At 44.3% G+C, this 26,244-nt stretch overlaps 2 protein-coding genes across 2 annotated transcripts; one reads left to right on the top strand and one right to left on the bottom strand.

Annotated features, from left to right (window-relative positions):
- Positions 1-3,714: 3,714 nt before the first annotated feature.
- Positions 3,715-6,730, bottom strand: LOC122748173 (tubulin alpha chain-like). The gene is given in 3 exon segments (XM_043993858.1): positions 3,715-3,759; positions 3,761-4,186; positions 6,716-6,730. Coding segments are annotated over 3 exon segments (486 nt in total).
- Positions 6,731-8,570: 1,840 nt separating this feature from the next.
- On the top strand, positions 8,571-9,704 carry LOC122746585 (actin, clone 302-like). Its single transcript, XM_043992318.1, has one exon. The coding sequence runs from the start codon at positions 8,571-8,573 to the stop codon at positions 9,702-9,704; it is 1,134 nt and encodes a 377-aa protein (XP_043848253.1).
- The last annotated feature ends 16,540 nt before the right edge of the window (positions 9,705-26,244 follow it).

Below are 26,244 nucleotides of genomic sequence, written 5' to 3'. Positions count from 1 at the left end.
CTGGGTTCAAATCCTGATTCTGCCCACTTAGCTGTGTGACCTTGGGCAAGGGTCACTAAAAGATGCAAAGATTAGGTTCTGTGATATGTTCAAACTACCTATAAAATAATGGGTTGGCTAAGACTCAGAGAGCCTGCATAACTTTTCCAAGGTCATACAGCTAGTAAGAGTTGGAAGAATGGGTCTTTAGACTCTGCTGGAAGGAGGCACCTCATCTCTAGGAGGCAAAGGACCTGAGTTCAGATTCCACCTCGTGCACCTGTGTGACCTTGAACAAATCAGCTTCTCCATTCTGGCTATCAGCTTCATTTGCAAAAATAAAGACTCAAAGACCTCTCAAACAAATATTTCAGTCCCTCTCTTAGGGCACTTACCAGAAAGTGTTTGTAAGATTTAGAGGAGGGGTGATGAGAGAATTTGGCAAGACTTCCTGGAGAAGGTGGCATTTGAGCTATGCCATAAAGGAGAGGAAGGATTTGAACAGCTGGAGAAAGTGAGGCAGACTTTCCAGGTAGTGGGAACATACCTGAGCAACTTTACATGGACATGGGGAAATAAATGGTATGTTTGGGGAATGACCTAATTAAGAAGAAGAAGAATGGATGTGAAGGGTAGAAAGTACTGAGGGTTGAGCAGTGGAAAGGTTGCATGGGGTGGACGAGACCTTTAGAAGAGGGGAGCTGGAAGGAAGGGGGAGGGGAGGTTTGCAATGGCAGGTAAATGTCAGACTTCACTTGATAGGTAGAGGGGTGCGTGTGTGAGAGAGAGAGAGAGACAGAGACAGAGACAGAGACAGAGACAGACAGAGACAGACAGACAGATACACAGAGAGAGGAGAGAGAAAGGGGAGAGAGAGTGAGGAGAGGAGGAAGAAAAGAGAGAGAGGAGAAAGAGAAAGGGGAAAAGAGGGGTGTGAGAGAGAGGAGAAAGAGAAGAATGAGGAGAAAAAGGAGAGGGGAAGAGAGGAGAAAGGAAAAAGAAGGAAAGAGTGAGGAGAAAGAGGAGGAAAAAGAGGAGAGGGGGAAGAGAAGGAGAAAGAGGGTGAAGGGAAAGAGGGAGAGAGAAGAGAGAAAGAGTGTGAGGAGAGAGAGAAGTTGTGTGTGTGCGTGTGTGTGTGAGAGAGACAGAGACAGAGATGAAGAGAGAGACGGAGAGAGAGAGGAGAGAGAAAGGGGAGAGAGAGTGAGGAGAGAGGAGGAAGAAAAGAGAGAGGAGAAAGAGAAGAGTGAGGAGAAATAGAAGAGTGAGGAGAAAGAGGAGAGGGGAAGAGAGGAGAAAGGAAAAAGAAGGAAAGAGTAAGGAGAAAGAGGAGGAAAAAAGGAGAGAGAGGGGAAGAGGAGAAAGAGGGTGAGGAGAAAGAGAAGGAGAGAGAAAAGAGAGAAGGAGAGAGTGTGAGGAAAGAGAGAGAAGTTGTGTTGTGAGAGAGACAGAGACAGAAAGATGCAGAGAGATAAAGACACAGAGAGGAGAAAGAAAGGGGAGAGAGAGTGAAGAGAGAGGAGGAAGAAAAGAGAGAGGAGAAAGAGGAGAGGGGAAGAGAGAGGAGAAAGGAAAAAGTGAGGAGAAAGAGGAAAAAAGAGGAGAGGGGAAGAGAAGGAGAAAGAGGGTGAGGAGAAAGAGAGGGAGAGAGAAGAGAGAGAAGGAGAGAGTGTGAGGAGAGAGAGAAGTTGTATGTGCGCGCGCGCGAGTGTGTGTGTGTGTGTGTGTGTGTGTGTGTGTGTGTGTGTGTGTGTGAATTTCATTCAAGAGGTACTTGCTAATACTTCTCCAGTTCTGTATACTTTGAGTTTCTCTGCTCTCTGGGCTTCCTGTGCCCATGCTGCTCTCTTGAAACATTCCAGTGTTGAAAAGTCTTCCACAGAACCTCAGAAAAGACTTCTGAATGACTCTCAGCATGACCAAGAGTCGGTCACTCCTGGCTAGCTTACCTCTGACCACAGTCATCTAGCTGGGGGTTGAAGGAAGCTCCTGGGGAAGGGGGAGAGGAGAGTGTTAGCTGGGAAGGAGAGGTTTGGAATGGCTTTGAGATCTGCATCTGAGTGTCCCTTCAATCCCCACTTTAGCCTTAGGGGTTTGGAGAGAGGTGGAAATCTGAGAAGAGCATGAGGTGGGGAAGAGGCAAAGTGCCAGGAGGTAGGGAGAAGAAGCACTCACTAGTCTTAGAAATGAGAGCAAGCTAGCAGGGGAGCAAATACTTGTATAAAATGCCTACTATGTGCCATGTCCTGTGCTAAGCTCTTTACAAATACTAGAGTCAGAGAATGGGATTTTGAATCCCTGCTCTCCTACATATTCTGTGTATGACCCTGGGCGATTCACTGTAACTCCTGGGGCTACAGCTTTCTCTTGTGTAAAAAGAAGAAACTGGACTGGCTGCTCTCCAAGGTCACTTGCCAACTCCAGACAGCTGGGGAGCCCATTGTTAAATTTTCAGTATGAGAATTTGCATCTCAGAAATCAGCAAACATTAATACATCAGGGCTTAAGAATTTTTTTTTATTTTGTTGATTTTTAGAATTTAAAAAGTAATAGAGAAAAATGTTAATAGTGCAGATTAAACTTAAAAGTGTGTTGTGAGTACAAGGATCTGCCCCTCCCTGCCAAGAGTCAGTTGTTAACCATTTTCTAGCACATCCATTTCCACCTCTAAATCACAGATGTTCAGAGATGGAAGGTGGCAAACCTCTACAGTATCTTTGCCAAGAAAACCCCAAATGAGATCATGAAGAGTCAGACGCAACTCAACAACAACAAAAGATTCTTGTTAGCACCTTCCATTCCTTCTGAGACCAAACAGAAAAAGGGCAATTCCTTGTCTATAAGACAGCCCTTAACTCTAGAAGATATCCTTAAATCTTCTGTTCACCAGCCTTCAACCACTTCTCACCCAGCATGAACCCAAGGCTTCTAACTTTGCCCCCACTCTGATGTTCTCCAAATTAACAATATGCTTCATAAAATATATCACCCTCTGATTGAACCCAAAACTCCCTTCAGGTGTGACCAGAGCAGGGAAGAGTATAGAGGCACTGTTACCCCTCAGGAGGTCCTGGACACTACATTATTCAATATAACCTAACATTGAATTGCTTTATATAGTTACCATAGCATGCTATTTCCCCATATTGAGCTTGTGGGTCCACTAAAACCCTAAGATCTTTTTTTCAGATGAATACTTGCTTAGCTTTTCCTAGTGTCTGTTAATCTTAATACCTTTCCTCTGAGATTATCCCTGATTTGTCCTGCCTATATGTTATTGGTTCATAACTGTTTTGTTTGCTGTCTCTCCTGTTAGACTGTGAGTTTCTTGAGAGAAGGGACTGGTTTTGCCTTTATTTTCCCAGACTTTAGTACAGTGCCTAGTAGATAATAAGTGAAGAAGAAGTTAATAAGATAATTAGTAGATAATAAGTGCATGATGTGAAAAAATAATTATTAATAATGGGGTTTTTCCATACTTTTATTGACATTTAATGACCACAGAGGACATTTTCACAGAACAGAAAAAAAGACAGACCTAGTATAAAGAAAAAGATAGGGGTGGCTAGGTGGCACAGTGGATAAAGCACCGGCCCTGGATTCAGGAGTACCTGAGTTCAAATCTGGCCTCAGACACTTGACACTTACTAGCTGTGTGACCCTGGGCAAGTCACTTAACCCCCATTGCCTTGCAAAAAAAAGAAAAGAAAAGAAAAGAAAAAGATAACATACAAATTAATATTCCTCACCTTCATCTTCCCCATCAACACTGTCTGCTCCAAATCTCCTCATAATCTTTCTCCAGGGCAGCCATATCCTCCCGGGTCTCAGAGAACTCTCCTTCCTCCATACCTTTCCCCACATACCAATGGACAAAGGAATGCTTAACATACATCAGACCAAACTTGTGGTCCAGGCAAGCCCAGGCCTCAGCAACAGCTGTGGTGTTGCTTAACATGCACACAGCCCGCTGTACCTTGGCCAGGTCACCACCAGGAACCACAGTGGGAGGCTGATAATTGATGCCAACCTTGAAGCCAATTGGGCACCAAACCACAAACTGGATGCTACGCTTTGTCTCAAAGGTGGCAATGGCAGCATTGACATCTTTGGGAACCACATCACCACGGTAGAGCAAGCAGCAAGCCATGTATTTACCATGGCGAGGGTTACATTTCACCATCTGGTTGGCAGGCTCAAAGGGTCCCTACTTTTGAAAGTGTAGCTCCTAGAAAGTTTGGCTAATCTCTTTTGAAACCAACCCAGGAATCCAAAGGTGGATCCATGGAAATGGAGATTGACTAGATGAGATTAGCCCCACCTGGACTTCATCTGCTTTGCCCTCCAGAGATGGTCTCTATACACACTTCCCCATTAGGTTATTACATCATTAGGTCATAGGTAAAACTCATTTGAATATGGATCACCCTCAAGTCTTGTCAATCAATGGAACCGATTTAAGCTTTGATCAGTGTGTGTCAACATGCCTCTATCAAGAGGACAAAAGTCAGGAGCATAGGAGGGCATCTCTAACTCACTTTTGGTCTGGACTCTCAGCGGGTACTGGTGAGTGCTCTCCTCATTAGGTAACGTAGGGCTTGAGGACATGTGCTCTCTTCCTTAGAAGTACTGTGCTTGGGGACAGCTAGGTGGCACAGTGGATAAAGCATTGGCCCTGCATTCAGGAGGACCTGAGTTCAAATCCAGCCTCAGGCACTTGACACTTACTAGCTGTGTGACCTTGGGCAAGTCACTTAACCCTCATTGCCCTACCAAAAACAAAAACAAAAACAAGGAGTAAGGTGCTGGGGGGAAGGAGGAGTCAGCTTGTGTTAACTGTCATGTGGTCAATGTTATTCCAGTATTTAATATACTTTAAGAATAAATGGGGGCAGCTACATGGTGCAGTGGATAGAGCATGGGCCCTGGAGTCAGGAGTAACCTGAGTTCAAATCCGGCCTCAGACACTTAACACTTACTAGCTGTGTGACCCTGGGCAAGTCACTTGACCCCAATTGCCTCACCAAAAAAAAAAAAAAGAATAAATGCTTAGTGACAAAAATGGATACAATAGCAATTAATTTATAAGTAGAAATATTTTAGAAACCCCAGACTAGTTCCCCAATAATTTAGACAGAAAAAGCTAGCCCCCCAACAGCAATATTTTAAATAATACTACAATAAATACAAGCCCTATCTCCTTCAACATGTAGTTAGCTCTTCCACCATTTAGGGGTTAGGGGAATGGTGTCCTTGAGACCTAGAAAGTTTGAGTAAAATTTTTGATCCTCTTATTGTATCAGAGAAGTCTGAATAGTTTCTTTTTCTTTTGGGGGGGGGTGTTTATAGTACCTTATAAAATTTGAGTTGATATTATACAATACTATTCATATATTTGATGAATGTCTAAGTTTCTAAACTTTTTCTATGTCATCTACTGGCATGTCACATGTGGCTTCCACATAACTCCCCCCAAATTCCCATTTAATTTCTTATGCCAACCCATGATATAGCAAAACCAGGATGGAACAAGTCATGATGTGGAAGGGATAACTGTACCTGTGAAGTTGACTTTTTAAAGCTTAAAAGTTTACATTTACATCCTTGTTAAATTTCATCTTATTAGATTCAGGTCAACAGCCTAGCCTGGTAAGATCTATCTGGGGACAGCCCTCTCAACTCTGTGCAATCTTCAGATCTGATGAGGAAACAGTCTATGCCTTTACCCGCCAATAACAGTAGTTTTAATAGAAAGGGCCAAATCTATGGTTACAGGGGTATCCAGAGAGCCCAGGTTTGGACTGTTTGTCTCCTTCCTATTTAGAAGTCCTCTGCCACTCATTTTAGAAAAATGTTTGTCATGGGGCGCAAAGCACCCCAGAATTTCTCTGGGGCACACCGAGGAATCTTCTCCTTGAGAAACTAAACCAGAGGACAGATAACGCCTAGAGGAACCAAATCGGACTGTGCTAGCTTCGGATTCCTACCCTTCATTCTGGTCTCCCTTACCATGGGGAGATAAGTTTGGGTGTGGCTTCGAACTTTGTGTTCTGAAGAGGGATCTGTAGCCACCCCTCACCCAATTCCTTTAGTCACTACCAGTGGGGGATGGTCCTCCACTGCTCACCCAATTTCCCCAGCTACCACCAGTGGGGGATGGTCCTCCCTCACTAAAGGAACTTTCCACAGGAAGATGGTCCACCCCCATCAGGCCTCTATAAAAGTACCTTCCAGTCTCCTGTTCGAGGAGATTTGGTACCTCTGAGCCATGTGCTTTATGCCAAATCTCCCCATGAAAAGTCCAAGGATTTCTTTCATGGTTTCCCTCCCCCTACCCTTCCCTTCCCTTGCTCCTAAATAAACTATCACCTTATTCTAACTACGTTTTGTGTGCAAGAGGGTGTAATTCTTTAAAGAGGAATTCCCAAGAACCCCAACCCCAACCCGTACCCAATTTCCCACCATATCATGTTGATTCTTATTCATAAGAAATCCAACCTTAACCCCACTCTTTTCCCCCAAACACATTCAAACTCTCACATACACAGAATGGAATTCTTCTTGGTATGAAGACACATGAGCATTTTGATGAAAGAGAAATAAAAATACTCAGTTCTTCTTAGTTCAATATCCTTTGAAACACATGACAATATTAGAATCCCAGAAGTACCTGTGACAAAGATTCAATGTATCTTTGGTTTTAGCCAACCTCAGCATCCAGGGACCTTCCCCTCACCAATTCAGCTTGCATTGCCTAATCCTCATTAGACAATGGGTGCTCCTTCATGACTAAATACTGATGCCCTCAACCCTCAACCATGCCAGAAGTAACCGAGAGCCCCACTTCTGCTCTAAACCTTGAGACAGCTATCCTTTTCCCAACAGTCACTGGTCAATGGTGCTTGAATGAATAGGGAGTTACCAGTTACAATCTTCCTAGTACTTTGGTGGACCACTGGGCTTTCCCATCGACCCTACTGTTGTTCCCTGAGGTGCATAAGGCCTTGCCATCTCCCCTGTTATTATATTCTAAGGAGTCCTTGGCCTTGTCATCAATCTGATTTCAACTAAAAACTTCTACATATGTTATTTCCCCTCATTAGAATGTGACTTCCTTCAGAATAGGAAGGGGCTGCCTCACTTTTCTATTGATATCTCTAATACTTAACATGTAATAAGTACATTGTTGTTGTTTAGTCATTTGGTCAAATCTGACTCTTCATGACTCCATTTTGTGGTTCTCTTGGCAAAGGTACTAGAGTGGTTTGCCATTTCCTTCTCTAGCTCATTTTACAGGTGAGGAAACTGAGGCAAACCCAGTTAAGTGACTTGCCTAGGGCCATACAACTAGTAAATGTCTCAGATCAGATTTGAACTCAGGTTGTCCTGACTCAGGGCCTGGCACTCTAGCCCCGTGCCACTTAGCTGCCCCAAAGTACTTAAATGCATCATCATTGTTTTCTATTCCATTTCATGGTAATGTAGAGTTAAAATGAAAAGAGCCATGTACTTAAAGCTAAAGGAGCTGAGTTCAAATCCTAGGCTTGCCCCATGGCATCTGTGTGACTTTTGGTTAGTCCTTTTTCCTCCTCTGCAACCCCATTTTCCTTATGTGTGAAATAATAGAGTTAGATTGAATGAATTCTAAGGTCCCTTCCACCCCTAAGTCTAGAACCCCTAGGATGACCTCTGTAGTATGAAATATACTGGCTCCATGATTTAGTAAATAGGTCCTAAGAAGTTTCCAGAGGCACAGAGAGTTTCAACAACTTGCCCACAGTCACAGAGTTATTAAAAATAATATTAATAGTGATAACAATATTTATATAGTGTGTCAGGCACTACATTAAGCACTTTGTAATTATATCTCATTTGATCACCACAGCAACCCTGGAAGGTAGATAGATGCTACTATTTTTCCTATTTTAAAGATAAGGAAACTGAGGCAAACAAAGGTTAAATTGCTTGCTCAGGGTCACACGACTAGTCAGCTCTATGATAGTCAGAAGTAGGTTTTCAACCTAGATCTTCCTGACTCCAAATTCAGTACTCTACCCACTATACCCCACTGCCATTCCTGGGGATACTCATAGTCCTAAAAATGAAGATTGAGGGAAAGGGGTAGGAAAGAGTTCAGAGGAAGAAGTGTCCAGGGATGGAAATATCTACTCCATCTGGAAACCACCAGCCCAGTATCCTTTGTTTTGTTTTGTTTTGTTTTGTTTTGTTTTGTTTTGTTTTGTTTTGTTTTGTTTTGTTTTTGCAGGGCAATGAGGGTTAAGTGACTTGTCCAGGGTCACACAGCTAGTAAGTGTCAAGTGTCTGAGGCCAGATTTTAACTCAGGTCCTCCTGAATTCAGGGCTTATGCTTTATCCACTGTGCTACCTAGCTGCCCCCCAGCCCAGTATTTTCAAGAAGTCCAAAGAAAGAACAATCTTTCTGAGTGTACGACCAACCCTCCAAAACAAGTGACTCTTGGAATGTCTGCTTTTGTGAAGATGAGATTCTAGAATGTCAAGAAGCAGGCATTCCGTTCCACTTCCTCACCCCATGGATTCATGGCTCTCCAGCTTCCCATCTAGTGGGGATTATGGTCTCTGAAATAACTAGGATTCCATCTGCCATCCTCGACAATGGATCAGGGCTGTGTAAAGTAGGCATATCAGGGGAGCAGACTCCCCGATTCATCCAGGCTACAGTCCTGGGCTATCACCAAAGTATCATCCCTATGGCAAAAACAGAGGAGAAGGCATGTTATGTTGGACAGGAAGCCCAGGACAGGAGAAGCATCCTCACATTGAGATATCCAATGCAACATGGGATCGTCACCTCCTGGGATGATATGGAAAAGATCTGGAAGCATCTCTACAAACATGGTCTCAGAGAGTCCCCCGAGAAGAGGCCAGTGCTCTTAACCGAAGCACCTCTGAATCCTCCAGAGAACCGAGCCAAGATGGCAGAGATTTTCTTTGAGACTTTCCAAGTGCCAGCCCTCTATGTAGCCCTCCAAGGTCTCATGGCGCTGTATGCCACGGGAAAAAATACAGGTGTTGTTCTGGATTGTGGGGATGGAGTAACTGGAGTCATCCCTGTCTATGAGGACCGCTGCCTGCTCCAGGGCATATCCAGGTCTGATTTTGCAGGGAAGGATGTCACAAACTACCTGGCCAGGCTGCTCTTTGAGAAGGGTATTCACCTGGTGAACACAGGCAACAAGGACATTATAGCTGACATAAAAGAGAGACTATGCTATGTCATACCTGACCCCCATGAGCGGAAGAAAGAGCCAACCATAGAGCCCTCCATGTACAATTATGTCCTTCCTGATGGTCAATCTGTGCAAATTGGGCATGAGCTGTTCCAAGTACCAGAGTCTCTCTTTCAGCCCTCCAAGGCAGGTTCCTCAGCTCCTGGGATTCACAAATTAGTCCTCAAAAGTGTAATGAAAAGCAGCCACCATTTCCAGAAGGACCTTCTGAAGAATCTGATCCTGACTGGAGGTTCTACCCTGTGTCCAGGGCTAAAAAAGAGGCTCTGGAGGGAGCTAGAGACCCTCTTGAAAGGATCCCTGAGTGTCAACATCATAGCCCCTAGTGATCGCCTCTTGTCCGTGTGGATCGGCGCTTCAGTCATCACGAGTCTGTCAACCTTTGAACAGATGTGGGTCTCCAGAGCAGCCTACCATGAGGCTGGTCCCTCTGCTATTCAGAAGAAATGCTTCTGATGAGGCCATTATCCCTGGCCCGCAGACAACATCCAGAGTATAAGAAAATACAGACATCTCCAACCAAACAGCTGCAGTGTGTGGGTGATCTTGAGTATGCTTCCTTTAGATGGGAGCTGGTTGGCGTGATCCTAGGAATAGATCCTCAGCTTGTAAGTCTGAGACCACAGTCTTCCAAGGTCCAGTGGCCAGGTCATTTTCCTGTTGATTGTTGAAACCCTTCTCACTTAAGGGAAGGGGCTTATTGGGGCTCTGGCCTATGACTAAATGCTTGCAGGAGATAGGTAGCACCCCCTCTCATCTGGGACAAGAAGTCTTCTGAGTGCTTGCTGAGTGCAGCAAACTACTTGAGATCAGGGTCCAGACCTTCTGGGGTTCTGTGATCCCATAGCATAGCATACTTAGCATACAGCACCTTTCAGGCAGCAGGCTCAATATATATATATATATATACACACACACACACACACATATATATGTATATATGTATGTATATGTATATATGTGTATGTATATGTATGTGTATATATGTATATATGTATGTGTATGTATGTGTATATGTATATATATATATAGGATGGATGGATGGTGTGGATGGATGGATGGATGGATGGATGGATGGATGGATGGATGGATGGATGGATGGATGGATGGATTAATGAATGAATGAATGACAGAAAGTGGCAGAAGTCAGCCTATCTTTTTTCCGTAATTCCACCTTATCTTAGGAAGTCTGAGAGTCAGTGGGGCAAAGTGTATAAAGCACTATTATCCAATCCAGAAAGATCTGGGTTCAAGTCCTTCCTTTGTCCCATATTGGCTTTGTAACCCTGGGCAGATGCTCCAGGAAACTTTCAAACATTATCAGTTGTTTTGTTTTGTTTTGTTTGTGTTTGTTGTTTTGGTTTGTTTTGTTTTTTTCAGGGCAATGAGGGCTAAGTGACTTGCCCAGGGTCACACAGCTAGTAAGTGTCAAGTGTCTGAGGCCAGATTTTAACTCAGGTCCTCCTGAATCCAGGACTGGTGCTTTATCCACTGCACCACCTAGCTGCCCCATTATCAGTTTTTGAGAAGGTGCCACCCTGTACTGGTAGGGGGACTTTCCTTACCTATCCCAGGAAATCATTGGTCCAGTCCTATTGCTTTATTATAAGAGGCAGTTAAAGTTTCAAGCCTGGAATCAGGAATGCCTGAATTCAAATCTATCCTCAGATACTTCCTGTGTGACCCTGGCCATGTCACTTCACTGTTGCCTGCCTCAGTTTTTTTTTCCATCTATATAATGGGAATAATAATATTACCTCCCTCCTAGGGTTGTTGTGAGGATCAAATGAGATGATTATAAAAAGTGCATAGTACGATGCTGGCACATAGTAACCCTTTATAAATGTTAGCTATCATGATTGTTGCAACAAAGTTTATGTATCCTTTTGAGAAAATATATCAATAAATGTTTGTTGAGAGAATAAAGGAATGAATGAATAAATCAGAGCCCTGAAGAAGGAAATCAAAAGAACTGCATTTAAATCCAAGATGAAATCCAACCCAACAAGTCTTTCTTTTCTTTTTTTTTTTTTTTTTGTGGGGCAATGAGGGTTAAGTTACTTGCCCAGAGTCACACAGCTAGTAAGTGTCAAGTATCAGAGGCCAAATTTGAACTCAGGTCCTCCTGAATCAAGGGCCGGCGCTTTATCCACTGTACCACCTAGCTGCCCCGCCCCCAACAAGTCTTTATTGAGGACCTCCTGTATACTTTGCGTGATACTAGACACTGAGGGTACAAAGATAATACTATTTTTTGTTTTGGGGGTTTTTTTGGGGGGGAGCTTTTTGGTGAGGCAGTTGGGGTTAAGTGACTTGCCCAGGGTCACACAGCTATTAAGTGTCAAATGTCTGAGGCCGGATTTGAACTCAGGTGCTCTATCCACTGTGCCACCTCTCTGCCCCTAAAGATAATACTATTAATAATAATAACTAACATGTATGTATCACTCACTTTAAGGTTTGCAAAAGGCTTTACATACAAGCTGTCCCAAAAGTCTTAGTGCATCAGAAACTTCAATGGCTCACTTAATAAATGCACCCATCTTGTGAAGTAGGTACAAATATTAGCTCTACTTTACAAATGAGGAAATTGATGCTTAGAGATATTAAGTGATTTGCCCATGGGAGCAGAGCTAGCAAGTGTTTGAGTTAGGATTCAAACTCAGATCTTCCGGGACTCCAAGGGATCTTTCCACTACATTATCAAGACAGAGAATAATCTCTTCCCTCAAAGGATCATACATTGTACTGGGAGGGTGCAGAACATGGTAACAGATAAGCATCTATGAGATAATTTGAGGAGGAAAGGAAAAGCATTAATAATGGAGGAGAGAGGGGAGACCAAAAAGGCACACCTGTAGGAGATGGCATATGAACTGAAATTTTAATGCATTTTTTTGAAGGGCAATGGGGATTAAGTGACTTGCCCAGGGTCACACAGCTAGTACATGTAAAGTGTCTGATGTTGGATTTGAACTCAGGTCCTCCCGAATCCAGGGCCAGTGCTCTATCCATTGTGCCACCTAGCTGCCCCAACTTTAAGGCATTTTAAGAGAGATTCTCAGAGGCAGAGGTGAGGGGGAAGGGAGAGTGCATCAAAAGCATGGAGGACAGACCAACTATGTAAAGTCCTAGAGGTAGCAGATCACGGGATCATAGATGAAGTACAATGCTCAGGGAGCAGAAAGGAGGTCAATTTGGCTAAAATTCAGAATATGTGAATGGTAGTCATGCACAACCAACCTAAAAGGATAGCCTAAAAGCCAGCTTGTAAAGAGCCTTAATGTCAACCTAAGACACTGGTATCTTATCATAGAGGCAATAGGGAGCCATTTAAAGCCACTGGCCACTGAACAGAGGAGTGACATGGCCACCCGTGAGCTCTAGTAATAATATCTTGGTAGTTCTATGAGAGTTAGATACACTAAGGAAGAGTCGGAAAGACAAAAGTCCGATTGGGAGATTACAGAAGCCGTCCAGGTGAGAGGTAATAAAAAGCTTGAATCAAAATGACCATCTTTCAAGTGGAAAGAAAGGAAATGGATGTGAGAGATATTTTGAAGGTAGCATCAACAAGACTTGGCAAGTGACTGTAAATGGGGGGGGGAGGTGGAGGAGTTGGGAAAGAGAATAGTCAAAGAGATCAGGATGACTTCATGGTTACAAAACTGGATGCCTGGAAGGACAACAGTGCTCTCAACCAAAATTAGGAAGTTTGGAGGAAGGATGAGTTTAGTGAGTGAAAATAATGAATCTGGCTTTAGAAATGTTGGGGGAAATGGGAAATATTTCATGACTTGCCCTTCCCCTTGTTGTGTGACTTTGGGCAAGTTATTTTCCCTCTAAGGGTGCATCAGTTGCCCAGTCGGTAAATTGGAATCATTGCTATTCTACCTACATCATGAGGAAGGAAGGTCCATCAAAGATCCTCTGAATACTTCAAAGGAAAAGTGTGAATGTGTTATTGTTTCAAAAGCTGTACCTTGCCCCGCTCTCCTTTAAAATGGGTATAATGCTTCTGAGCGATGTCCAAGATTATAGGAAGGAGAGGACAGGAAAACAGCCGTATTCTAGAACTGATGACAATAAAGCTATTCATTTGACTTGGAGAAGCAGTGATGATCTGGGTGGGAACCTGCAGCTGGGAAAGGGTGGAGGGGAGGAGAGGGTAATATTTGGCTTTTCAGTATTGTTTCCCTGATTCTTAGACAAAAACACAAGTCTCACTGCTGTTCCACAGCTGAGGGAAAAGAGGGAGAGACAGAGACAGAGACAGAGACAGAGACAGAGACAGAGACAGAGACAGAGACAGAGAGACAGAGACAGAGAGACAGAGACAGAGACAGACAGAGACAGAGAAAGAGAGACAGAAAGAAACAGAGACAGAGAGAGACAGAGACAGAGAGACAGACAGAGAGAGACAGAGACAGAGAGTCAAAGACAGGGAGACCTTGGAAAGACAGAAAGTCAGAGGGAAACAGATAGGCAAAGAGACCAAGGGAGACAAAGAAATTGTACAGAAAGAAGGAAACAAAGAGAAAGAGGCAGATAAAAAAAGAAATGGAGAGGGACGGGAAGAGGCATAGATTCTACAGCTAGGGGAAGGGAGGAAGAAAGAAACACAGACAAAGCAAGATTCCTAAATTTAAAGGAAGAAAAGTGAGAGAAGAAGAGGAGGAGGAGGAGGAAGAGGAAGAAAAAGAGGAGGAGGAAGAGGAGAAGAAGAAGAAGAAGAAGAAGAAGAAGAAGAAGAAGAAGAAGAAGAAGAAGAAGAAGAAGAAGAAGAAGGAGAAGAAGAGAGGGAGGGAGGTAGGAGAGGAGAGGAGAAGAAAGGGTAGACAGAGAGATTCTATGGAGATAGGAACAACAGAGACAGAGAAATCAGAAGGCAAGGAAGGGGGTAGAAGGTTGCTCTCAGCATTTTATCACTAAGAAAAAGGTTGATGGAGACAGGAGGGATGGAGGCATTCTCCTTCCTTTGGGCACAGGGGTTGGAGACGCAGACAGAAAAGACAAACGTCCTGGCCAGCCTCCAAGACTTGCTTTTGGCCTTGACCAGTTGGAGATAGCTTCCTTTGATATCCCCTCTCCCCCACCCCCAGCCAATCTTGTTCCTGCTGCCTGGTGCACATTGCCCAGTATAAGCCATTGACAATCCTCAGTCCTTTCCCTCTCCACCACCTGCAGGAGAGGCTGTTCTGTTCCCACAAGCCATCCCCAACAGGGAGTGGGGCACATAGACCTCCATCTAAACCAAAGCAGATTTATCTAGTGTTGAGAAACAATTATTTGACTGAGCAGCTAAGAGCTGGGGGAGGGAAGTGGTAACATAAAGGAGCAGCACGTTCTGTGCATTGGAAAGAGCTACCAGAATACAATCTCTCTACTCCCAAATGTGGGAGGTAGGGAACCATGGGTGAGGTAGAGGAGGATTCATCCATCCCAAGGAGATCACCAATCTTTGTCTGTCTCACAAAGTCCCCTGAAGTATAGTACAAAATCCTGAAGGGAATCCACAACTGGCTGGATGTCTTCTACTCAAAAAGGATCCTCCCCATAAAGTCCTGATTAATTCATACTGACACCCACGCTAGGAAGTCATATCCAGATATGTCCAGATATTTACCAACAAAAGGAGAGTGCATAGCTTGGGCCAAAGGATCTCCTAGAACATGAATCCTCTTTATTCTCCCTCAGCCAACCCCAGAACCAATAAGTTACCAAGTCTTGTCCATCCTATTCCATTGCATGGTCCACATCTGTCCCCTTCTTGTCTCATTCACCACCCAAGTTCAGGACCTCATTACTTCTTGCCTGGACCACTTCCATTATCTCCTAAAAGGACAGTCTGCTCCCAGCTGCATCCTTCTCTGATCCATTCCACATCGGCCAAACTAATCTTTTGAAAGCGCAGACTTGACCATATCAATTCCCCCCAAAATTTCAGACTCCCTATTGCATTGATACAATACGAATTTCTCCATGGGGCATTTAAGACTCTTCCCAGACTATCTCCAGTCCTGGTTTATTGCATACTCCCGCTCACACATTCTACACTGCCACATTGTCTCCATATCATCTCCCACCTCCATGCCTTTGGCCAGCCTGTGCCCCGTGCTTTGCACTGCAAGCATTCCTTCCTCATCTCCACGTCATCAAAACCATTATTTCATTTAAAGATGAGCTCATATGCCACTTCCTGTGGGAAGGCTTTGCTGAAACTCTTGGTTATCAGAGGTGTCTTCCCACTCTTTAAATTATCCTGTACATGGATATCTGTTTGCATTTTGTATCTAACCTGTACCAAAGGCCAGGGTTAGTTTTCTTCTTCTCTGTTTCTCCAGTGCCTGCCCAGCATGGTGACCTACATGTGGTTGGTGCTTAATAAATGCTTGTTATGGGGCAGCTAGGTGGCACAGTGGAAAAAGCACTGGCCTTGGATTCAGGAGTACCTGGGTTCAAATCCAGCCTTAGACACTTGAGAGTTACTAGCTGTGTGACCCTGGGAAAGTCACTTAACCCTCATTGCCCCTCCAAAAAAAAATATAAAAACAAAAAACAACAAAAATAAATGCTTGTTAGATCATATCAGATTCCATCCCAGCCCTGGAAATCAGGAGGCTGGTTCTAGTCCTGGCTTTGCAGTGAGGTCATTCTGTGGCTTTTGGTTAAACATTTCCCCTCTCTGAGAAGTTTACCATTTGTTCATCTATAAAATGAGGTGAGCGGATTAAAAAGTTCCCATTAGGCCCCCCCCCTACTTCTCAGACTCCAAATCTGTGATGTGGAATCTTGGAGGCAGAGCAAGCCATCAGGACAAACAATAGACTTGGAAGTCAGAAGACCCGGCTTTGAGTCACTCAATGCCCCTAAGACTTAGTTTCTTCCTCTATAAAGTGGGTATAATCTCTGAGGTCCCTTCCATCTCAAGGCCTTCACCATCTACACCATTATATGGGAGAAGTCTTCATCCTTTTAACGTACTCCCGTAGAAGTGGCCCCCAGAACTTGTAACCTTGGAGAAGTCACTCCCCTCCCTGGACTTCTGTCTCTTGAGCCATAAAATGAAGGTGCTGGACCTAGGTGGCCTATGAAGTTTCTTTTCTCTATAGGTCTATGATCCTGTGTTTCTGTTACTGACTTTAATACTTAATGACCTTGGACAAGTCACTTATTCTCTATGAGCCTCAATTTCCTTAATTGGAAAAATAGGGAGAATAGTAACTGTCTGGCTTACTTTGAATTTGGTTGTTGTGGCCTGAAGCACCAGACATTGGGCCCACCTATATGTGCACCAGGCCGACTTGGGGAGGATGGGGCATCCAAAGCTTACTCAGACAAGTAGAAGAAGACACAGAGAAGATGCTCCTACAGCACCGGTGAGAGTGTCTCCTGTAAATGGCAAGTCCGAGTTGTTTCATCTACCCCCATAATAGAAGGGGACATCCTTCCAGCCCAGAGCATGGAGTCCTTGGAGAATCCAGGCTCCCTGGGGAAGTGGGTGTGGGTCCGGAGCCCACCGGAAGAACTGTTATGAAACCTGATTCAGGGGCCTGCAATCCTATTTCTCTTCCTGCATGGGACCTTTTAGCCAAGCGCTGGAAATTGGTAAACAAGTGAGGTACAACTGCAGACAGTTTAAATATTTTACAGCTCACTGACTTCCATATGAGAGGGGATTTACATTGCTTAAGTGTTTAGACTCTGTTCTTATAATCCAATGCAGAAAAAAATCTAAAAGCAGAAGGAAGGAGGGGATTGGGAGACACAGAGAGGGGGGAGAAAAAGAGGGAGAGAGAGAGAGAAAGGAGAGAAACAGAGACATGAGAGAAAGGGGGAGGGAGAGAAAGAGGCAGAAACAGAGAGAGAAAGAAAGAAAAAAGGGAGAGAGAGAGGGAGGAAGAGAGAAGGGAGAGGAAAGGAAGAAAGAGACAGAAAGGTGGAGAGAGGGAGAGAGAGAAAGAGGAAGAGACAGAAAGAAAGAGGAAAAAACACAGAGACAGAGAGAGACAGGCAGGAAAAGAGGAGAGGGAAGGAGAGAGGCAGAGACAGAGAGACAGACAGAGACAGAAACAGAGCAACAGAGCAACAGAGAGAGACAGAGAGCCCTAAACCAGTACAGGGTAAGACTGCTAGCGAAAGTAAAAAAGAATCCTGTTCTCCAAGAACTGGGGAGTGAGCACAAAAAAGTCTCTCCAGTCCCCCAGAGGAAGCTCAGGTACATTTGTCCTCAAAAGTAGGAATCAGAAATCCCTTTGACAAGAGATGCTGTGGGGTGCTTTTTAAAGGATTCATGGGACTTCCACCTTTTAATAAGGCAAGACTGAAATTATTTAAGAAATCATAGGTTTAGGGGAGGCTAGGTGGCACAGTGGATAGAGCACCGGCCCTGGAGTCAGGAGTACCTGAGTTCAAATCCGGCCTCAGACACTTAACACTTACTAGCTGTGTGACCCTGGGCAAGTCACTTAACCCCACTTGCCTCACTAAAAAAAAAAAAAAAAAAAGAAAAAGAAAAAGAAAAAAAAAGAAATCATAGATTTAAAGGTATAAGGACAATCAAGTTCAACAGATGAAGAAACTACGGTCACACAGGCTAGCAAGTGTCTGGGGCAGGATTCGGACCCTGGTCTTGTAGACTCTCAATCCAATACCCTACATACAATATGCTTCCTCTCATGACACATGGACAAGGTTATTCTTTTTGGTGCTAGAAGATGGAACTAGGATCCATGCGGAGGAGGGGAAGGTGGCAATGGATGGGGGTAGTCACAGGGAGGCAGAATGTTCTTCCTGACATCGAGCTGAGCCTTAACAATAAATGTTACACAGGGCCCCAGGCATCATCTATTTCAGCCTCATGTCCAAAACAAGAATCTTCTCTAGAAGCTCCAGCCTTCAACGGGGCATCGAGTCTTGTGTTTTGTTTTGTTTTTTTTAATTAAGCTACCATTGTGGTTTTAAAAAATTAATTGCTATTTGCTGTTGATACCAGTTTGAGCAGTAATTTATAATTTATCATTAATTTATTTATTTTCATATTACTATTCATTTATATATATATGTATATATAACATATATACTGGTTTGTGTATATATAAATGCAATGGTATATATGTGTGCATACATACATACATATACCAGTAAAGGATGGACCAGTCTCCCTAACTTCTCATGGTCTCAGGCTGCATGGTAAAGAAAGCAAGGAGAGAGCTTCGGCATGGCGGGTTAGGAAGAGAGCAGAAGAAAAGTCCAAAATGTCCCACGCTGTCTCCAGGACTTCTCAAGGAGACCTAAGAGAGTTCAGAAAACCTACCAGATCTACACCAGCCAAGAGTACATGCAGAGAGAGAGAGAGCCAGAGCCAAGCACCAGCCAAGAGAGCTCATGGCCTTTCGTAAGAGTTTTGGTTTGGTTTGGTTTTGGTTTTTGGGCAGGGCGATGAGGGTTACATGACTTGCCCAGGGTCACACAGCTAGTAAGTGTTAAGTGTCTGAGGCTGGATTTGAACTCAGGTCCTCATGAGTCCAAGGCCCGTGCTTTATCCACTGTGCCACCTAGCTGCCTCCTTCCTCAGAGTTTTTATCCTCTTTCCATAGAGGCAGGTCATTATACATTGATCAAAACGAAGTGGTTAGCATCATTCAATTCCATTGGTTGCCATGACTTGAGGGTGGTCTAAATTGAAAAACGAACTCTATATATGACATCAGGGAAAGACTCACTCAAGTTCCTTAAGTCAAAGTCCATTATCTATCTGATCCCATCAATCCTTCAACTGAGCTAAACAAAAGTCTATCTCCATTACCTTTGTTCCCTTGGTTCTGTCCCAGACAAGAACAGATCTTTCTGGTGTGAGGGGGAGAAAGGACTGATCTCAAATTCCCCAAGAAATCCATTATTAATAATGATTTTCTCACAATCTCCACTTGAATACCTCCAATGACAAGGAGCTGCTGTCAGGTTTTAACCAGCTGAAAGAGACTGTGTAAGCAGAGGATTTAAAAGGACCAACAAGGAGGGCAAGAGACCTATCGGGATGACTAATGACCAGTCCAATGTCTCCTTAGAGGGGCAGGTAGAGCCTCTTACATAGTGAAGTGTTTCCTGCAATCTTGTTTTCCTTTAGATTGGGCTGAAGAAGCTCTTTTTGTCACTTTTTTGCTAGGGGTAAGGCATAGAAGGGAATCACAGGTAGCTTTCTTCCTGCATTTTGAATTAATGACCTAGAATGAATGAAATGCTTCTCTATTTTCCTGAATCAAGAAATGGAGGGAATGGAAACAAAGGGAATTAACTTCACCCAGAGCTGATGTTAGAAAGGAGACTAGAGATGACTTAAAACACAGAAAGAATACAGTTTTATATTCAGTTCACAGGACAGATGTATTTTTAACAACCAGCTCTCTAAATAGCAGGACACACTTTAAGTTTAATGTGTCTTATTAACATTTACTCCATCACTTTCTAAAGTCTAGAAAGGCAGGGCAGCTAGGTGTCACAGTGGATAAAGGACTGGCCCTGGATTCAGGAGAATCTAAGTTCAAGTCTGGCCTCAGACACTTGACACTAGCTGTGTGACCATGGGCAAGTCACTTAACCCTTATTGCCCCACAAAAAAAAAATTAATTAAAAAAAAATGAAGATCAATTAAACTAGATATTAGATTTAAGAAAAAGTTATCTCTAAAGCCTAAAAAGGCAACTTAATTAGCTAATTAAAAATGAATGAATGGATAAATAAATAAAAGAGGGAAGAAAGAAAGGAAGGAAAAAAGAAAGGAAGGAAGGAAGAAAGAAGAAAGAAAGAGAAAGAAAGAAAGGAAGAAAGAAAGGAAGAAAGAAAGAAAGAAAGAAAGAAAGAAAGAAAGAAAGAAAGAAAGAAAGAAAGAAAGAAAGAAAGAAAGAAAGAAAGAAAGAAAGAAAGAATTTCCAAGGTATAAATTTTCATACTGAACATTTAACAATCAGCTTTTGAAAGCCTGTAGGAGCTGGCTCCTGCACACCAGTGGCAGAATTCCAAACCAACCACTGATGAGTTAGTCAACAAGTATTTATTAAGCACCTACTATATTCCCTTCCAATAAAACTGAAACAGTCCCTGCCCTCAAGAAATTTATATTTTAATGAGGGAGACAACAAGTGCTTAAATACTGACAAAATATGTAAGGTGAATGAGAATGAGAAGTCAAGGATGATCCTGAGGGTGGATGGGTTGATGACCAACCAAATCCTGACAGTTCAGAAAAGGAGAGAGCTAGGGGGCACTATAGTGCACAGAGTCCCCAACTTGGAGTCAGGAAGATCTGAATACAAATTCAACCCCACTCAGGAGACCACCTCCTTGTCTACCTTTGTCATCAACTGACTATGTGACCTTTTAACAGAACGTTTGGACAACAAGAACCGTAGGACTCCCTGCTTTAATATTTTGTCGTATGGTGAAAAGAGCATTGGTTTTGGAGCCGGGGAATCACAGGCTTAGAGCAAGGAACTTTAGAGTCCTGCTAGTCCCACCCCCTCATTTTACAAAGGAGGAAACAGAGAGGAGGATCAGTGTCCAAATCCTAGGGGTCAGGAATATCTGGGCTGGTGTCTAACCTCTGACATTCACAGATTGCGATCATAATTAATATTTATAAAAGTCTCCCTACGTGCCAGGTACTGTGCTAAGTTCTTCACAAATATCTCATCTGATCTTCACCACAGCCCTGGGAGGTAGGTGCTACAAGTATCCCCATTTTAGAGATGAGGAAACTGAGGCAAACAGAGGTGAAGTGAAATGGGGATAATACCCATAGAACCTGCTTTGCAAGGGGGATGTGGCAAGGCCCAGACAAGATACGGGCTATTAGATGTTTTGCCCACTTTAATGAGCTATGTAATATTATTGATTTATTAACTTGTCTGTCTTATTATCTCTGTGATCTTGGGTATTCAAGCGAAGCCTTCTGGGCATTGGCTTCCTCGTTTATAAAATAAAGAGGCTGGCCTCAGAAGACCCTTCAGCTCTGACATCTCGAGTGCCTTCGGTCCTGTCCTCGAAGCCCTCGGAACTACAGTAGGATTTCTACTGGCCAGCAGAGGACACTGTAAGCAGGGACTCTCTCAACAAGGGTGGAAGCAGGAAGTCTGTTTTAATCCTCTCCCCCGCCCACCCCCAGTAGGGTTTTTGGTGGCCCAGAGAGTAAGATCGTCTTTGGAGAGACTGTCTAATCCACCTCCCTCATTTTTACCCAGGGAGACATTGAGGAGAGGAACAAAAAAGGAAGTGACTTGTCCAAGGACACACAAGAAATAAGTGGCCGAGCTGGGGTTTGGAGAACACCCCTTCCCCTCTACCATGATATCTAAATAGAAGCTGGGTGGTTCTTCCCATTTCCTGAGAGATAGACCCAGCCCCACCAACGGAAGACTGAACCAGTTCAGAGGGAGGAACAATTGAGGCTGAAACTCCAAAGTCAGCAGACTCAGCTCAGGATCCCATCTCCACCCATTACTGTTACCAGCTGTGTGACCAACCCCCCCCCCCACCAGCTCCCCACTCCCACCCCCACAAATCCATTCTCCTCTCTGGGACTTAGTATATATGGAGTATAGATTAGACACCTACATGTCTCCTTCAGCTCTATGTCCCTGAAATCTACTCCTACTCGATTGGGGCTAACATGATTAGAAATTTAAATTTTAAAATGATAACCCCAGCCTCCCGGCCCTGAGCTGCGGCCCACTGAGATATCCAGGTACCTCTGCTGGAGCAGGGCCCAGGAGCCGGTTGGTCCCCGGCTGGCACTAGGCAGTATATGCAAACAAGACAACCCACCCCTGGCGGGTCCCCTCCCTCTCATGTGTTTTCCAATCCCAGCTAGCTTTCCCCATTCTTCCAAATGTCAAACAAGTCACCATCAGTCGGGCCCCCGTTTTCTATTAATCTAAATGTTTTATCGCCCTTGTATATGTGGCCATGTGAGACAGGGACAATGGCTCCTGATTAAGGGGAACAATACCGGTATTGTTGCTTCCCGATTTTGGCTCCCAGTTCCGGAGAAATGGAAGCCGACAGTATCCCCTGTTATCACATGCACAATAAAAAGGGTTGGGTCCAACTCATACACACAAGTACATAATAATTTTCTCCCATTATTTAAATATCCTGTTTTCCTCCCCCTCACCCCAACCCTGGCTTCTCAGCCCCAGGGAAACAGTGGGGTTTCTAGAAAGGAGTCCCACAGCCATCCCTGGCTTGCTATGGCTCCCAGTGGACAGGTGGAAGCTACAAGGGAAGGCCAGGGAGACAGAGGAAAGGGAGAAGTCTCTGGCTCTGGGGGAACACACTGATCACTCACTGATCACCTGGCCAGGTGGGTGATAAGTGAAGTGACAGGCTTCCACCCTGCAAGAAAAATCTTTGAAGAATCAGTAAAGGCAGCCCTCCTGTGCCTCAGTTTTCTCATCTGCTTACTGGGAAGAAGATTGGGCTTGCTGGACTCTACAGTCCCAATCTAGTCCAACCCTCTCATTTCACAAAGGAGGAAACTGAGGCCCAGGAAGGAAAAGAGACTTGCACAGTAAGCAAAACAGCCAAAAACTAGCAGAGACAGCTGGGTAGCGCAGTGGGCAGAGCACTAGGCCCACAGTCAACAAGAACTGAGTTCAGATACGGCCTTGGTCACTGACTAGCTGTGTAGCTCCAGGTAAGTCTTCTAACATCAGTTTCCTCATCTGTAAATTGGGAATAATGATAGCTCCAACCTCCCAGGGCTGTTGTGAGGATCAAATGAGATAATAATTGTAAAATATTTAGCCTAGTGCCTGGCATATAGTAACTGTTACATAAATATTAGTCATTATTAATATTTTTTACTGGGTGGGCAGGAAATAAATATTTGTTGAGTACCTACTGTGTGTATGGCATTTCACTACATACTGGGTAGGCAGGGAGCCTACTATGTGCCAAATAATGTATTAAGTACTATGGGATAATAACAGCCCCTCCCTCCTAGGGTTTTCTTGAGATTCAAGTAAGATAATTGTGAAGCATACAGCACAGTGCCTGGCACATAGAAAGTGTTATGTAAATGTTAGCCATAATCATCATCATTTGGGGGGGGGGGCAAGGAGGGTTAAGTGACTTGCCCAGGGTCACACAGCTAGTAAGTGTCAAGTGTTTGAGGCCAGATTTGAACTCAGGTCCTCCTGAATCCAGGTCCGGTGCTCTATCCACTGCGCCACCTGGCTGCCCTATAGGACACTTGTTACAAATGATCCCACTTCATCCTCACCACACCACTGGGAGTGAGGTGCCCTTATTTATCCACATTTCACAGCTGAGGAAACTGAAGCTGAGGAAGTTACATGGCTTCCTTAGAATCATGCAAGAGTATGTGGGCACAGTTCTAAGCCCCATCTTCTTGACTCCCAGCCCTAGTCTTTCTGCTATGCCAAACGGCCCCTAGGATCCCATACCAAATCCTTAGACTCTACATGCTGTTGTCTTTCTTTCTACACCACCACACTGACCCTCCTCTCTAGTGACGTTCTGACCCTGAGGCTCAAAATGACCCCCAGGGGAGACAGCTGAGACTATGGCTGGAGAGAGAGAGAGAGAGAGAGAGAGAGAGAGAGAGAGAGAGAGAGGGGGGGGGGGGGAGAAAGAGGGAGAGAGAGGGAGAGAGAGAGAGAGAGAGGGAGAGAGAGAGAGGGAGAGAGAGGAAATTGAGAGGAATGGGGTGGGGAGGAGGGAGCGTCCTGTGCCTCTGTATTTCAGCCTGCAGTCTGGCCTGTCCAACTGTGGTCAGAGTTGGCCAGGCCCTGACTCCCCAGTGGGCTCCCCCAGGGCTCTTCTCTGACTCAGCCACCCCACCCAAGGCCCACACACCATACTGAGTGAGGGGCTCCCGCTCACAAGCCCAGCTTGGGCCGTGCCTACCTGAGGAGGCCGGGCCCCCTTCCAAAAGGTGGTATGGATTATTTAGAAGGGAAGAGGCCCCACTTCACTCCCAGCAAAGGGACTATTGCCCAGTTTCAATAGCCTGCTTTCCCCTAGACTGTAAGCAGACACCTCACAGTTATGCAACCTCAGGGTCTGTGAAGATGAACTGGGTCCCGGCCAGCGCAAACAAGAGTCGATCCTGATTCTAATGTGTAAAATATTCATATTCAATTAAGGGGAAGCCATTATTAAACCTGCCATAAAGGAAAATATGTGTCCTAGGTTCCAGACCCAGCTCTGGTAGAGGGACAGCAGCAGGCCCAACAGCGGTACCGCCCCTAGGCCCCAGCGGCAGGCAGCCATGCCCTGGGCCAAAGTGGGACCGTCCATTCGGGCTGACTGATGGTACTGGGGTCTCCCAGCCCCCACTCCCACCCCACCCACAATCCTCTAGATGAATTCAGAACATGTTCTATCGAAGCTCGTGTGTGTGTTTATGTGACAGAGTTACAAAGAAACAGAGACAGAGGAAAATGAAGCCAAAAAAAGCAAAAGCTAGGATTGGCAAGTGAATCTCATGCTGGGCCAGTTCTGCTCATTTGGGGGCAGAGGTCTCAGGGTAACCCAATGCAATTGGCAGGGGAGGACCTGGGTGGGATCTTGGCTTTGCTATCTATGTGACCTTGGGGAAAGTCACTTGGCTGTTCTGGGACTCAGTTTCTATATCTGTAAAAAGAGGAGGTCAGACTGCATGAACTCAAAGGTCCAACTCTGAAATCTCTCATTTGGTGACTATATTGCTTCTGCCATTAGGGCTTCCTGATCCCTGAACATTCCCCATTCCCACAGTCCAGCTGGGGGTAGGGAGTTCTATAGAAGAACCTTGGATTTGGGGGCAGAGAAGCTGAGTTGATAGCCTGTATCTTCTACTATCCATCTATCTTTCCACCTATCTTTTTATCCATCCATCATCTATATGTTATTGTATGTTTATCATCTATCATCTACTATCTCCCTATCGATCTATCATCTTCTATCTATCTATCCATCCATCTTTTTATCCAGCCTTCATCTATTTCTGTATGACTATCTATCTACCTACCTATCTATCTATCTATCTATCTATCTATCTATCTATCTATCTATCTATCTATCTATCTATCCATCCATCTATCCATCTATCCATCTATCCATCTATCCATCTATCCATCTATCTATCCATCTATCCATCTATCCATCTATCCATCTATCTATCTATCTATCTATCTATCTATCTATCTATCTAGTCTACTTATCTATTGTTCTGTCTAGTCTATTTGTCTGTTTATCCATCTATCTAATCTATCTGCCTCTGTATGTCTATCTACTATATATCCATCTGTCTCTTTAATTTATTCCACTTATCTGTTACTGTATCTAGTATGTCTCTTTATCTACCTATCTATCCAGCTATCTAGTCTAGCTCTTTCTATATGTCTATCTACCCATCTATCTTTCTCTAAAATCTGTCTATCTGTCTATATAAACTTGCCATACTAACTTACCTCTTTGACTTTCTCCATCTGTAAAATAGAGGGGGCTGGTTAGACTAGGTGACCTCTAAATCACTGATCTTGAAATCCAAATCAAACAACCAACAAGCAGCTATAAAAGCACCTACTGTGTGCCAAACCTACTATGTGCCCAAATGCAATGGTCCCAGCCCTCAAGGAGTTTATAGTCTATGTCCTGATTCTGCTGTTTAATGGCTGTGTCCCCTGGGGCAATTCAAATCTCCAATCTAGGTCTAAAGTCCCTTATCTGTAAAATGAGTGGAACAGATTAGATGATCTATAAGGCTCCAATCCAGTCCATTGATTCTATCATTGACTCTTCTCTGCCCCCAAAAGGGGAGCTCCAAAAGCATTAGGTCTCACTGAGAAGGGCAGGCCTCAAGGTCAAACACTAATAGGACCAACCTCACCAACAACCCTGCTCGTGTTGACGATGTCGCTGCATTCCTGGGGAGGGGGACAAGGCCAATGGAGAAGAGAGTGGGCTGTAAGTCTCCCACTGAGCTCCCACT

This window comes from Dromiciops gliroides, chromosome 3 (genome assembly GCF_019393635.1).
Source record: "Dromiciops gliroides isolate mDroGli1 chromosome 3, mDroGli1.pri, whole genome shotgun sequence".
Lineage (NCBI taxonomy): Eukaryota > Metazoa > Chordata > Mammalia > Microbiotheria > Microbiotheriidae > Dromiciops > Dromiciops gliroides.
The sequence above is the reverse complement of the archived record's forward strand: the minus strand, read 5'-3'. Positions and strand labels throughout refer to the sequence as shown.